The sequence below is a fragment of the Onychostruthus taczanowskii genome, unplaced genomic scaffold, assembly GCF_017590055.1.
Source record: "Onychostruthus taczanowskii isolate IOZ18803 unplaced genomic scaffold, ASM1759005v1 scaffold21, whole genome shotgun sequence".
NCBI classification, from domain to species: Eukaryota; Metazoa; Chordata; class Aves; order Passeriformes; family Passeridae; genus Onychostruthus; species Onychostruthus taczanowskii.
In genome coordinates, this window is record NW_024499351.1 from 319,590 (window position 1) to 334,958 (window position 15,369).

At 48.6% G+C, this 15,369-nt stretch overlaps 2 protein-coding genes across 4 annotated transcripts in view; one reads left to right on the forward strand and one right to left on the reverse strand.

Annotated features, from left to right (window-relative positions):
• ATL2 (atlastin GTPase 2) overlaps positions 1-5,618 on the forward strand; it is a 40,279-nt gene extending 34,661 nt beyond the window's left edge. For 2 of the 3 annotated variants that reach the window (XM_041404215.1, XM_041404217.1), the window contains 3 exons: positions 254-325; positions 2,049-2,480; positions 4,360-5,618. In XM_041404215.1, coding sequence (XP_041260149.1) covers positions 254-325; positions 2,049-2,480; positions 4,360-4,479 — 624 coding nt within the window. In that variant the 3' untranslated portion in view covers positions 4,480-5,618. Of the gene's footprint in view, positions 1-253; positions 326-2,048; positions 2,481-3,839 lie in introns of all 3 variants that reach the window. The other variant, XM_041404216.1, reaches the window with a different exon arrangement.
• Positions 5,619-8,217: 2,599 nt separating this feature from the next.
• Positions 8,218-14,777, reverse strand: EIF4A3 (eukaryotic translation initiation factor 4A3). The gene is made up of 12 exons (XM_041404365.1): positions 14,549-14,777; positions 14,306-14,378; positions 13,443-13,509; positions 12,526-12,588; positions 12,005-12,137; positions 11,251-11,331; positions 10,820-10,961; positions 9,905-10,043; positions 9,329-9,444; positions 8,746-8,853; positions 8,539-8,666; positions 8,218-8,415 (listed from the first exon to the last, which is right to left on the reverse strand). The coding sequence occupies exons 1-12, from the start codon at positions 14,712-14,714 to the stop codon at positions 8,399-8,401; spliced, it is 1,233 nt and encodes a 410-aa protein (XP_041260299.1). The 5' UTR covers positions 14,715-14,777; the 3' UTR covers positions 8,218-8,398.
• Between the last annotated feature and the right edge of the window lie 592 nt (positions 14,778-15,369).

Genomic DNA, 15,369 nt, shown 5'->3' on the forward strand with positions numbered 1-15,369 from the left:
AGTAGAGCATTCAGAAGAGATTGCTCATGATGAAAAGCCTGTATGAGCAAGCTGAGGTTTGTTTGCAGCTGGGCTAGAAAGCTGAAGAAAGGCAGCAATGTGTTTTAATGTATATTGCTAAACTTCACTTATTTTTGTGTGGCCTTTTCCTGGCCATCAGGAACTCTGGAGGTTTTGGGGGTATGTTTGGAGTGCAGTGCTGTGTAAAACCTGGGAATGTTGTGAATGACAAAGGATGCTCCATGTTTTCTAGGCAACAGCTGAGGCGAACAATCTTGCTGCTGTGGCAGGAGCAAAAGACTTATATAGCAAAGGCATGGAGCAGGTATGATGGCACAACCTTTCCTAAACACCTACATGCAATTACAGGCCTTCAGCTTCCATGTTGTCCTCTGTGTGTGAGGGAAGGTAACTTCAGTGGGGGAAGGTAACTCAGGGCCAGGACTTGTGTGTTTTCTGCACTCTGCTCTGAGCTTGGGTGTGTGATGCTGGGGAGGTATGAGAATGGAGGTGTTGGCAGGATTCCCACCTGTTAGTTCCCTCTATGGCTCTTGACAGGCATCTCCAAATCCTGTGACATGAAATGCACAAACAGGTGAGCAGACATTTGTTGTGTCAGGGTTGCACAGGGGTGGAATTCCAGTTCTGTAGTCTCATGCTTCTGAATTGTGGCCATTCATTAGCTGTAAAATGCAAGCATTGAAGTGATTAAAAAATTTAAACAAACCCCTTGCAATACAAGAATTACTTTGAAAAACCTGTGTCTGTAATTTCCCATTTGCTTCTTCTCTTGAAGATAGTGATCTTCTATGATTCTAAGCTGAATGCTGGATGGATTTCATACTTTAATTTAGTGGTATGCAAGGTTTTTTCATAGGAAATTCTGGAAACCATTACATGTCTCGTAAAGCATAACAGGACTGTGCTTATTGTGAAGCTGTACAACCAGAAAGACCAGTAGGTGTGAGAACATGCTACAAACATAGCTCCCCCTTAATTAGGCTAATTGTGGTCTTAATTGCTGAAGTAGCTCTTTTGAGATTAAAGTAAGACCCTAGTGCTAGTTGTAGACAAGCCAGTTCCATTTGTTAGCAGGCTGTTTGGACAACGTTCTGCTGGTTTAAAGGAACTCCTCTATTTCCATTTTGGAAAATGTCTTGAAATAGTAAATGTGTTGTTTATAATAAGTGCCAAGTCTGCCTTCCAAACTTGAATCTTCAGTGGTTGTTGAGATACTGTAGCTGCAAGGTTCCTAACTTGGAGCAGGGAATAAACAGAAACAGATGTTCTTTTAAACAGACTTTGTTTCCATAGTAATGTTCCCCAGTACTGTATATTTTTATATCACTGTAGAGATATGCACAAATTATGGAATAGTTTTTTATCCAGATGTCTCATATGATGTTCTTGATCTGACACAGCTCTGAAACTTCTATTTTTAAGAACAGAAGTGGGAACTCTTTGGATTTAAAACTCGATTATGTAAAGGTAGTTCTTGCTGCAGCTTCTGAGTTGTCCTCATGAACTGAAGCCCTCCTTTGCTGAGTGTGCATAACCAAAATACTGTCCCACTAATGACCTGAAACGTAAGGAACAACAGGTGCAGTGTCACAGAGTATAAGAAAACAGTGCCAGTTATTTGTGTGGTGGCCTCTTGATCCCTCAGTAGCTCCTGGTGTTTAACATGCTCTGGGCAATGTGAAAAAACTGTTCTGAAGGATGAGACTGATAGGCATTTTCCAGGGGGTTTTGGTGGATGTGGAGGACTTCATTCTGAGAAGAAGCAGGGGTGTGTGTGGCTGTTGTCCTGTCCTTCTGGTCTTGCCTGAAGAGAGCAGTGGAAGGATGAGTTCAGTCCTGTGCTGTGGGTCTGTGGTTGGACAGGAGAGGCTCCTGCCCTGCCAGGATCCAAAATACCTTTGCCTGCTTCACTGGATGGGCCTGGGGCTCACAGAGCCACGGGAGCCGCAGGGGCAGCGAGGGGCAGGTGCTCTCTGTGCAGCAGCAGACGCTCAGGCTGTGATTCCATGATATCTGTTGTCCCACAGGTGTGTGGGGGAGATAAGCCTTACATTGCCCCGTCGGACCTCGAGCAGAAGCACCAGGATTTCCGAGAGAGCGCCATCCGGCAGTTCCGCTCCGTCAAGAAGATGGGAGGGGAGGAGTTCTGCCGGCGCTACCAGGAGCAACTGGAAGTGGAAATCGAAGAGATCTATGCAAACTTTGTGAAGCACAACGATGGCAAAAACATCTTTTATGCTGCTCGTACCCCTGCCACTCTATTTGCAGTCATGTTTGCCATGTACATAATCTCAGGACTGACTGGGTTCCTTGGCATGAACTCCATAGCTGCCCTGTGTAATCTCGTGCTGGGGATGGCTCTTATATCTTTTTGTACTTGGGCATACGTTAAGTACTCTGGGGAATTCAGAGAAGTTGGAACAGCCATTGATCAGATCGCTGAAGCTATATGGGAACAGGTTGGTATCTGTTTTTATTGCAAAATCTTGCTGTCTTGAGCAGACAAATCAAACAGTTTCTGTTCAGTGCTGAGAGGGAAAAGCTGGTCTAGACCTAATAGAGAATGCTAGTGCTGCCAAAGGGAAAATCTGCTCAGTAGTGTGACTGCTCTCTTCAGGAACAGATGCTGCACACAAGGAATGTTAACTAAGCTTAGGATATTATCAAAGAAGGTGCAGAAGGTTACTTAGATGGTAAAGGGCACTCTTCAAAACTCCCTTTCCTTATTCAGAGCAAGGAATTGATTAGTCCTTGGAGAGAACTGGCTGAGTGATGGCTTTCAGCAGCTGCTGCCAGAGGGTGCACAGCAGGTTTTGTCCATCAGGGAGACTTGTGCTGTCTGTGACAGCTTCAGTGGGTGCAACTGCTGTTTGCAAGGAATACTCAACAAATTCCTGAAAGAAAAGATGTGGGTGTAAGGACAGTAGAGCTGGAGGAGGAAACTTTCTGTGTAGAGGTTTTGCTGCCTGAACTCAGTTGACACAGTGGTGCCAGTAAGGTCAATGTAGAGAATTCCTGACAAGTAGTTTGTGGAGCATTGTGACTAGCTCTGTCCAGTGCCTGCAGAAGGGAAGCACTTTGCTGCTGTTGTTACTGGAAATAAAGGGTGCACTGAGCTTATCTGGGGTGACATTAAAGTGTGTCCTGCAAGGCATGAGCAGATAACTAACTGGAGCCTTCTGCACAGACGCTTGCTTCCACAGCTGGAAAATTCCTGTGTTCAAGGCTGATCCTAGGCACTGGCACACTAGGCCTATCTGAGCAACCTGCTGAGGGTCCCAGTCAGGTTGTGAGTTACACTGGAGCAGAAAAAGTGGATTCTTAAAAATAGGGAAATGAGCATCAGTAAATAAATCAGTAACTAAATCTGGAGTTACCACCACTCACTAGTGGTTAAAATTGAGGCTCTCCAGTACTGCTGGAGCTGCTGCTGCAGGATGCCCCAAGCACAGAAGGCTTTGATTTGGCTGCTGCCTTCTTGGGAGGGGGAGAGCTTTGGCTTATGCTGGCAGGAGCTTGCCATTTGTGGGCTGGAGGAAGGTGGTCTCCAGAAGACCTCAGAAGTGTTGCTCTTAGAGCTGCACATCACCAGTAACATGCAAAGCACTGCAAGTCCTGTCTGAGTCACTCTGATTAAATACTCATTCTTGCTGTTGATTTTTCTGAATCTCTGCCTTTCTTTTCCCTCCTTGCTTCAGAGGAATCCCAGGAAGGTGAGAAGTTACTGGCAATCAGGTTTTTTTTGTTTTTCTGAACTTGATTGAGTTTCTGCTGTGTTGTGAGAGCCGTTTTTCCTAACAGCTGAATTCGTGTTTTAGGTGTTTTCCAAACTCTTTGAAGTCCTTAGACGCCGAACGGTTCGTCGTGCTCTTACATCAGTGCCGCGACAGCGACTCTCATCCAACAATAACAAGAAGAAAAACTAGCCAGTATTTTTAACTTTCTTTCTGTATCTGAAGTGTTCACACTTACACATATAGGACAATAAGCTGGACCGTCTGGGCCGGTCTGCATAAATGCTGTAACCATACCAGACTGATGCTGCATATGGGGTATGGAATTGCACATCCATCTTCTAGGAACTGTAAAGTGGTTTGAATTCAGTGAAATACTGCTGTGTAGGAGGGGTATCACTTGTGTCCATAGCATGTGACTGCTTTAACCTCATTACTCTAGCAGCAAAATTCATTTCTCTTTCAGTTCATGCCTCTTTGTGTCAGACTTCATCATTCTAAGTTTTTTCATGATTTCAAGTCTCATCTCTTTATATGATTTTATATCTTATTTTCCTTGGTTCCCTCATTTTCTTGTTTCTTTTGCACATTTCTCATTCCACAGGTGTTGAAGCCCATGAGTGATAATTTGATGGAGGATCATATGAGGCAGTCTGTAAAAAACTCTATCAAAGCAGGCCTGACCGAGCAGGTGGCTCACCATGCCAGACTAAAGACAGACTGACAGTTCGTCTCCTCTTCAACTCTGCCCTTTTCATCCTAGACATGCTTGCTGTACCATGAGAACTCGATAATAATAAAAAATAAATAAAAATAAACCAAAGTTTACAATCAACTGTAGAAGTAGTTTAGTGTGATCGGCTTCACAGATTGCTGCCATCACCGGGGAAGAGTTACATTTGTCAGTGCTCAGCTTCTCAGACAAACTGGTGCCATGGAGCCCGCTGGGGTGGGAGGGAGTGGCTCAGTTTTACCTAGTCCTGGTGCCCCGTGTTTGGGGGAGGGAGGGGGAGCTTCCCCAGCGTTGTGAGTCCGTGCAGGCTCTGGCTTACGGCGGGAACCTGTCCCCTGCAGCAGCTGACTTCAGGGAAGTGTCATGGTCAGCCCCTCTCCAGCTGTGCTCTCCCCCGCTGTCCCCAGCTCGGCACCGCCCTCGCCTGCTGCCGCGAGTGTTTTGTGCGCGGCCGGTGGAGCCGTCGGAGCAGCCACTCCATTGCAACGCGTCTCTTGCTTTCTTGCCTTTTACCAGTGTTACACAGATGCATGTGCTGGTTCCCCACGCAGAACTGGGGTGTCAGGGAGGCAGTGGCTCAGCACGGAGGGTGTCTTGCCTTGAACTCGCAGACCTGGTCCCGAGGGAGGTGCATATCGGAACTGAGCTGTCTTTTTCTGCAGTTTAGCCTTCATGTATATAATATTGCCATTAATTCTACTGGGGAAGAAATTCCATCCAAAAATGTTGCCTACAGCTACCAAGCAATGAGTTAGGATTGTCTGTACAGTGTGTTTAGTTTTTATTTTTTAAGAAATCACAGATAGGGCATGTATATGAAATATAAATATATAAATACGATTTTGTATCAAAGTTTTGTAGTTTATGGCAAAACCTGGTTCTGTGGTAGCTAAGTGCAGTTCCTGTAAAGGAATGTTTGTGGCTCATGTAAATGTGTGAATGCATCAACAATTTGAAGTTTTTTGATATATTTGTGATATTTACCTGCCTTGAGCACTGCAATCTCTCACCCCCTTGGAAAAATCAATGGGAATGTTTGTTGTGAAACTCTTGTCTTCTGTTGCATTTTAAAGTTATTTCCTGTAATTTATTTTCAGTACATGATTAAAATCAGTTGTGTATATATGAAATGAAATCCGTGCTTATTTTTAAAAGATGTTCAAGTATTGTATTCTACTACATAAACTATGTCAAATACTTATCCTGACAATTATATGAACAGATTTGTTCTATTGTACTTCATAGCTTTCTATTGAAGCCGATGTTCCTCTCATGCTTGTCTCTGGAAGGTGACCTCTGTCCAGCTCATACCCCCTCCCTGTACAGAAAAACCTCCTGCTGTTCTTAAGCACGCTTTTGACTTGTGGAGTTGCTTGTCAGATTCTGCCCTCCAACAATTGTATCACTCTGAAATCTTGTTACTGGCTTTACTTTCATTCTTGGCTAAATCAGTATCAACTGTGTGGAGTGTAAAGGCAGCTAAACAATTAATTGCTGTAGTTTCAGCTGGAAATGGCTGTGTGCAATAGCTGGTTTTTTTGCATTCCTAAATGGTAACAATTTTCATCAACATTTGAGCTTTAACATCTCCCCTCTCTTGAGTGAGGGAAATCATCTGTCTAGGACTAAAGCAATTGCACTGTGACTTTTGCACTGCAAAGAACTGCTGGGCAGTGGTGGTTACCTGCCCTCTGCAGGTGAGGGCTCAGCTCCAGGGGAATGATGCTAAAGATGAGGTAGGAATGTCGCATTTTATGATATCTCAACCTGTACAGATTAAATACTGTTATTCAAACAAGCCCGTGCTTTGGTGATTAATCTCTTACTAACCACATGAGTCACACGGGGACTCGCAGGGTCACGCCTGCCCTCGCTGCTCGTGGTCTCCAGGAAGGTGCAGGTCAGATTTGAGGCTGTGCCCTGCGGAGATGGCAAAAACAGAACTCTTCCCAGCACGTGGACAAGGAGTTGGGAGGCTTTGTACGGCTCCTTCAGGGTTTGTGGGGGCAGAGTTCCTGAACGCTGTGCCACCAAGTCGCAGCATGAATGCAAAATCCCCTCGAGCTTGTGGGAGGGATTGAAGGTAGGGAAGGGGAGGGGTCAAGATGACTTAATCAGGTCTGGGAAACGGCTGTGTCCTTGTTCGGCCGTGTTAACTGTTAACTCCATCTCTCACCCTTCCCTGGAAGAGGGTACTCCATTCTGTGGGCACAGAGGTCAAAGTGGCACGGACTGGAATGGGACCTGTGGTCCCAGGGGCTGCACGTTTGGAATAGCAGCAGCCTGGAGTGAGGTTATGTCACTTGAACAGCGAGCTGGATTCAGCCAGCAAGTAGGGTAAGGGGCCTTGGAGCCAGGTGTGGGAGCAGCTCTAGGTCACATCTATTTTGGCATGAGGGACAAGGTCTGGGCTGATTCGGAGGGTGTGGGGTTCCATTTTCACGTGTCACTCCCCCTGTGGGGGCAAGAGAGGCTCCGCAAGGGCCAGCCGAGGACAGACTTGAGTCTCAAGGCCAGCTACGAGGACAGGCACACTGGGGATGTGCAAAGGTGGGCTGACCCAGCGGCTGCAGTGCAGCTGTGGGCTGTGTCCATCTGCTGGTTACTGGAGCAGACTGGTCATCCTGAGGCTGGATACTGGATGAGCTGAGCCTCCTTGCCCAGTTCCTGGAGGGATCCAGAGCCTGTATGTGTATTGTCCCCAACAGCCCTTCCTGGTGACCAGGTGGAGGGGCAAGGTGAGGGTGTTGGTGCTGTTGTGCCAGTGCTGATCACTGTCCGGGATGGATGAGTGAGCACATTCCATGTGTGTGCCCGGTGGGAATGCTGGCTCAGCCTTGCTGCTGAGGTTGTAGTAGCCTCACCTCCATGGACAACCCGTTACAATCAGTCTTCCTATTGGAACAAGCTTAGGACTTTTCAACTTCGTGTACTGTTAAGATCAGGTTGGTGCACGGAGCGGTTCCTCAGGGAACTGAGGAGTTTCACAGGGCTTTAAAGAAGCTGACAGCTGCTTTCTCTACCCTGGGCTATTCCACTGCTACTCAGGAAAGGAGTTCTGAGAGCTGATCCAGGCCTTGCTTGCCCTGTCCTCCCTGAGCATGCAAAAAGCCAAATTTAGCAGGAAAAGCACAGAGAAGATGGTGACTGACCCTGGCCAACTCCTGCCTCACACAGGAACACGGCAGAGCAAGGTAGGAAAGCCACATGGAAGATCCTACAGCTGGGAAAGTACAATATCATGCCAGAGAGAGACACAGGAGCAGAGGTGACAGAGCAGATGTAACGAGGTACAGCAGCAGAAAGTGGTGGAGAAGGTTACAAGACAGGATACTTGCTCATTCTGTTCTGGAAGCGTGTGCCCAAGTTCCTTGGGATGGGAAATCCTCCTCTGGAGCAGTACGTGTGGTCATTTCTGGCTCCAGAAAGACGTAAGCAGCAGGAAATTTCTGGCTATCTCCTAACTTAATTTTCCTACAGCAGACTAGGGCCAGGCCACAGATTTTTCCTGTAGATGTCTGATCCATGAAGGTTAAGTTAAGGAAACTAAAAGTACATCAGGTGGCGTGGCACAACAGTAACAAAAGGGTAGAGAACAGGAAGCCCTGTGTTCTGCGAGTCCAGATATGGGGAGTGCCCAGTGTTTTGTTTCATTACGCTAGCCAAGTACAGCAGTATCTCAAAACACCCTGCCTGTTACTATGCTGGGTTAAAGTAATTAAGCACAGGTTATGGTAAAACTTCCTTTTTAATTGAAAAACACGGGTGGGAGTACAGACAATATTTACACAAGTTCTCAAGTGCAGCTCAACTCAAGAACATATGACCAAAAATATGATAAAAGGATGTGGGTCCAAAACAGAATTATGGAGGGTACCAAATGGTACAACTTCCTGCTAACCACGGACCTTCAGATCAGATCAGCAACTGAAATGAGAAAAGGAAAGAATGAAAGTGTTAACTGAGCGTGTGGAGAGCCCCAGCCCAGCGGGACAGCACAGCACTGCTGCCCCCGGGCTCTCCATGGAAGATGGGCCGGGCAGCACGCACCGTTCATGGGCATCTCGTCGATCTGGGTGGAGTAGTACTGCTCGATGTCCCGCAGGATGCGGATGTCGTCGTTCTTCACAAAGTTGATGGCGACGCCTTTCCGGCCGTACCTGCCCGAGCGGCCGATTCTGCAGAGGGAAGAGGGAATGGAGCCACTGTGGGAAGACCTCCCCCAGCCCCAGTGGCCCGTGGGAAGCCCCAGCCCACCTGTGTATGTAGAGCTCTCTGTTGTTGGGCAGGTCGTAGTTAATGATCAGCGACACCTGAGGCACATCCAGGCCTCGAGCCCAAACGTCTGTGGAAATAAGAACTCGGCTGCAAAGAGAAGGACACAGTTAGGACTTTTCTGGAACCCTCAGTCTCCAGCACAGAGCATGCCCTGCTATTCCATGCTCTCCCCTCCCCACAGCACATCAGCAGCATCCACACCTCTGCTGCACAGAAAGCTGTCCCTTGCACTATTACCAAACTTCAGCCAAGACAGGACCAACACAGCTTGGATCTTTCAGAAGGAATAATGCTCCCAAGTGTTTGAAATACTGAGGATGGAGCACGAATTTTAAATGCACAAACTCCCAACATCTTCAGCAAAATAGAACAGACTAATTCTACACCAGAGGTATGAGTATCCCTCCTTGGAAAATTGCACGCTCTCAACCCTTCCACACCACAGGAGATAGATGGAAATCAGAGTTCTCCTTAACCTGAGCTGAACAAAGCCCTGAGACAGAGGCATTAGGGTATCCCTGCCCTGAGCACCGATCTAAGCAACATTATTTGGGGCATTTACCTTGCGCCAGATCGGAACTCTTTCATGATGGACTCTCTCTCCTTTTGGGGCATGTCCCCATGCATGGAGGAAACTGTGAAGTTGGCTTCCCTCATCTTCTCTGTGAGCCAGTCGACCTGTGAACACAGCCTGGGTTAGCTCTTGGCTCAGACAGCCAAACACAGCAGCTGAGCTCCAGAATGTTTGCTGAGATGAGCAGGTATGGCCTGAGAGACACTTCCACAAGCATTCTGAGACTAAGAGAAGTAAATAATCCTTACAAAGCATCAGCTGTGTGATACAGGGCTCCACAAGCCCTGAAAGGAAAGGAATTAAGAGCATTTATTCAGGAAGTGTGTGTTTGCTCCAGGAATTATAAGCACTTAGATTGAACATATTCTTACCTCTCTAAAAAAGCAATTCCTGTCAGCTGTATCAGGTCTGCCTCTGTTGTTTTAAGTTAGGCACATCCCAAAGGTTTAACCTATGGTCCTACTGAACTATTTCCAAATGGGAGAGCAACCAGACCTCTTAACTAATCCAGCATTGTTTGAGTCACCCTCAGGAAGCACCATGCCCCTCTGATGGCCCCTGTACCTTTCTCTTGGTGTTACAAAAGATGACAGCCTGGGTGATGGTCAGTGTGTCATAGAGATCACACAAGGTATCAAACTTCCACTCTTCCCTCTCCACAGCCACGAAAAACTGTTTGATTCCTTCGAGAGTCAACTCATCACTGCAGGGAAGAGCACAACAAGCAGTTAGAAGGGCTGGGTGTGCTTCACCAGAGACCACCCCTCTGCCCCATGTGCTGTGGGTTACTGGTTCCAGATGGAATCCAAGCTGTTCTAGAAAGTCCTGGGAAAACTCAGCTTTAAGAAGGGCCCTGAACATGACCAGTTCAGCAGAGACTGGAACTGCTCTGCTCCAGCCAGACAGCTCCATTTCTGTTCTCATCGTTTTTACATTCCAGCTTCTTGACAAGAGAGACTGAATTCCTCACACTCAAGAAGCTCGAATGTACTAAATGGGGCATGTAAGAGCTCAGGCAAGAGGAGACTCCTCCCAAGTCCCAGTGCACAGGGACCCGTGACACCACCAGATGTAAACTGTGCCTCCAAAAAAACTCTGCCTGGGATCAGTTGGCTAAAGGGGCTTTTTTGCCTGTATGTAATAGGAAATTTTAACAGAAGCTTAAAAAATCCTCTGGTGGAGCCCAGGAATTGGATAAGTGTAAAGGATAGATTTCCATGAGGAGACTGCTACCCATGGGGAGAATGAGGGGACAGCCAGGCTGAGCAGCAGCACACAGAACTGGACAAGGAAAAAGTCAGAGAGATAAGTCAGCCCCTGCTGGGAAACAGGACATGAGCACATCTGTAACACTCAGGGACGATGAGAAGGAACACAAGAGACTCCCTGTACATTTAAATCAGTTAACACTGTGAACTGCCCAGGGCTGGACCAACCCTGTTCCCAGAGTCCCTGTTCTCTCCAAGGAAACTCACTGACCGTTTCACCAGGATGCGGATGGGGTCTGTCATGAATTTGTTGGTCATTTCCAAGATTTCATGCGGCAAAGTGGCGCTGATCAGAACCACCTGTGTGGCTGGAGGCAGGTATCTGTACACATCGTAAATCTGCTCCTTGAAGCCTGCAGTGCAAGTCAAGCCACACACAACAGTTAGCACATCCTTCTCCCAAATATCCTCCTCTTTCACAGTCTGATCTGGAATTCAGTACTGGGTCTATACTACAGCATGAACACAAATGTGTGAATCAGTAACATCAGACAAGGCCTGTTGTGTAGCTTAACCTACTACAGCCTACAACTGACTGTGATAGTCTAACTTTTAAAACTTTAACTTTTTAGAAGTGGGCCTGCCAGCTGGGACACCCTAGAATCTCAAAGAAGTAAGGAGAAAGGGAGGCAAATGCTTTACCTTTATTGAGCATTTCATCTGCTTCATCCAAAACCAGCATTTTGATGGCACGAGTTCTCAGACTTCTGCGGCGAATCATATCTGTAAGATTTCACTTTGTGAGATGAGAATACTCTGAAAGCAAGTGAGCCTGGGCATTTTGGTGGAGGAGGGACAGATGTGAGAAACACAAAATGCCAGGTGACCTTTATGTCAACAGAATCCACAAATCCTGTGTGAGTCAGCCCAGCTCGGCAGCTGCTAGTTTTTGGTGTTTCTTTTTTTCCACTTGTGGGGACCAGTTCATGTTCTCCCAGTGACAGGAGCTTGTCTAAGTGCTGTGTGTTTCCCAGACACCCAGAAGATGGGAGCCTGAAGGCCAACACTCCCCCTGTGGTAACTGCGACGAGCAGTAAATGTTAAACTCTTCATGCAGCGGAATCAGAAGGTACCAGCTGCAAGCACACCTGATTTAACAAAGATGGAGCAACCATCAGGACATAGAAAATATGGGCCTAATTCTGGCATTCATGTAGGCCTGGCTCCTATCCCCTTGAAGATTCAGGGACTGTAATACTTTCTCCTTTTTACAAAGCCACCACATAAAGAGTCACCTCAACAATGGAAAGCAAAGCATAAACAGAGGAAATGAAAAACCATCACCACTGACTTCCCCTTAGTCTTTTCCAGGCACAACAGCACTAGGTTGTTACCTTGTTACACTTCACCTCAATGTTACATTAACGGAGTTACAATGCATGTCAGATTTCCTTACCGAACACCCTGCCCGGAGTGCCAGCCACCACGTGCTGCCCATAATCCAGTTTGCGGATGTCCTCGCCCACGTTGGTGCCCCCGATGCAGGCGTGGCACTGCACGTTCATGTAGTCTCCCAGGGCGAGAAGGCCCTGTGTGGGTACAAAGGAATGGGGTCACTGCCCCAGCTCTGCCCAGGCTGCACTTGTCAGGAGAGGCTGCTCTGTGCAGCCATGCTGTGGGGTTTTTAAAGAGATGGCAGCACAAGGAGGAAGAAGGATTTTTTTAATGTCTGTTACCCAAACCTTCACAACAGCAGGCCTTAAAAACTCAGCTGGGGCTGTGCAAAACCTCTGACTGCCAACGTAATGACTACAATGCTGAGGAGCAAACGGCCCCTATCAGGTCACACTTTTGTTATTTCCCTCAGGAAATGAAAGAAAAAGTGGAAGCTGTGCTTTGAGCTCTGCTAGAGAAACACCAGAGCACTGGCCCCAGGCCTTGCCAGTGCTTTCCAGACAAGGATTGAAATGCTCCTACCTTCTGGATCTGCACAGCCAGCTCCCGAGTTGGTGCCAGGATCAAGGCTTGGGTCTCACGAACCTGGTTGAAGCAGGGAATCACATGGAAGTTAATGACAGGCCACAGAGCCGGGCATGCAAGAGGTGATGGATCTCACAGAACCAAAGCTGTGAAATGTCACAGCTGAAGGATTTAGCACAGAATTTTGTGCTAAACAAAAAAAAAAATGGTGTACATTTCTTGCTAATTAGAACCAAATTTCAAGTCCTTCAGTTCTGTGTGTTTGGTTCAGATAAACACCTTGCATTGCTCAAGGGCTCCAAGACAAAGCTCTGAGGTGTCACCTCTAGAAGTATTACGAGCACTTCACAGAAATAAATCAAAAGCTGTCCTATCCACTTAAAACATGCAACTTTCATTTTTATGTCCCCAGACAGTGACAGATGAGTAACAATCCCAGCCCACTGAAAACCACCCTTTTATTCAACTGCATCTGCACATCCAAGTTAAACCCCAAAACTACTGGATGGACACGATGTAAGAGCAAACAGCTGTCAGTCAAAAACCTAGGTTTGATTCTGTGCAATGTGTGGCACTTGTTCAGATAGGCTGATGATGCTATTAGGACTGTGTGAAGACAATTCTGCTTGCTGAGAGATTAACTTAGCCCTAACAGGTGAAAGAGGTCCGCTGTTAAAGACAACTTTATTGTTACAAGACATCCTCTGAACTTATTCTGCCAGACTGGCTTTAACAGTTAAATTGTTACAGAGTCTGGTGAAGTCCTCAGTCAGAATTCTGTCTGAGGTTCACTGCCCGTAATCAAAAGATTTCAAAGTAAAACTTCATTTATTCACTCTTAAAGAACACACTTTTATGATGAAAACCAGTGGTTTAGTAAAAATTATTTTCAGCATGTGCTGCTCTGAGATTACCTGTATATCCAGGCATTGCAGAACAGATATGGAGAATGTTGCTGTCTTCCCTGTTCCCGACTGTGACCTGAGAAACAGATGTTTGGTGAATACTCTGCATCTCTGGGCCAACAGCACAGCAATTTCAACACATTCCACCCCTCTGCTCTCCCACCCACCACTGCAAAGAACTCAACAGTGCCAGCAAAGGCTTGTTATGGTCAGAGCGGGATGGGCTGTCAAGCAGCCTTGAGAACTGCAATATCAGGGACAGAACAGCCCAGGGTCCCCAGCTCTGGCACCTCCACTCCTTATCAGACCAGCAGCTTAACCTTCTGCCATCTGACACACATACACATTTTTCCAAGTAAATAACAGATAAGCCAATGCAATTTGTAAGGCCAGTAATTTGCACTAGTGACCAAGAAAGGATTTTTTTCAGTGGGATGCATATCCTTCTTGTCTCTAAAATGTATTTTTTACAGTAACTAAACCTAATAAACTTTGGCATTAACTGGCAGAGGACCACAGCAAGTTCGGCAATTTCACTGTTTGCTTGTCACACCATAAAACCACAGAGCAGATTGAATTGGAAGGGAATTAAACAACATCCAACTCCATCCCCCACCCTGCCATGGGAAGGAACACCTCCCACTAAACCAGGTTGCCCAGAGCCCCATCCAGCCTGGCTTTGAGCACTTCCAGGGATGGGACATCCACAGCTGCTCCGGCCAACCTGTCCCCGAGTCCCACCAATTTCAGGTCATTCCCCACACCCTGCCAGGCACCAGCCCAGGCCCACGGGTGGCCGATCCCGTTTCCAGCCTCAAGGCAGGGAAAGTGCCAGACATACCCCGCCCCACCCCACCCCCGGCCGCACTCACTGGGCGATCACGTCCCTGCCCTTGATGATCTGCTTGATGGCTCGCTGCTGGATGGCCGACGGCTTCTCGAACCCTGCGGGGGCCAAGGGACACAGTCAGGCCAGGCCCCGCCGCAGGGCGCAGGCGCGACTGGGCCACATCCGGGCCCTGCCGCGGCCCACGAACCCTTCCTCGCCCTCGGCCTGTGCCCCGGCTCCGCGGCCCGGGCCCCGCGGCCCTTCCCCCTCCGTGCCCGCCGCCCACCGTAGGCGTAGATGCCGCGCAGCAGGTCCTCCCGCAGGCCCATGGTGTCGAAGGTGGGCGTCACGTCCACCTCCTCGCTCGTCTCGAACTCCACCTTGGTCATGTCCTCCTCCTTCATGAGGCGCTTCCGCGCCGAGCCGCCCGCAGACCCCGCGGACCCCGCCATGGCCGCGCCGCCGCCGCACAACGCCCGCCGCGCGCGCCCCGCTCCGACACTGCGCCTGCGCGGAGGGCGGAGCGGGAGCGGCGCGGGGCACGTCGCGCGCGTGCGCCTGCGCGGGGCGCGCGCACGGGAGCACGGGAAGGCCGGGGCTCGGCGGGCCCTGTGGGATCAGTGGGATCGCCCGGCTGGGGCTGGAGCGCCTCCGGAGAGGGAGAAGCCGTGGGCTCCCTTCCCTCAGCAGCCCGCTCCACTGCCCCGCCGCGCTCAGTGCACAGAACTTGTTCCTCATGCTGAGGTGGAACTTCGTGTTGTAGTTTATGGCCATTGCTCCTCGTCCTGCCGCTGGGCGCCACTGGAAAGAGCCTGGCAAAATCCTCTTGGCTTTGAGATATTTGTATGTGCTGATGAGATCCCCTCGCAGTCTCCTCTCCTGACTAAGCAGGCCCAGCCCCCTCATGGTTTCCTCATGAGAGGTGCGCCAGTCCCATCATCACCTCGGTCGCCCTCCGCTGCACCCTCTCCAGGAGCTCCTTGCCTTTTTGCCCTGAGGAGCCAGAACTGGACACGGCACTGCAGAAGGGGCTGAGTAAAGAGGCGGCATCGGCTCCCTCCGCCTCCTGCCGCTGCTCTTCCCAGTTCCCCCCGGGAATGCATGCAG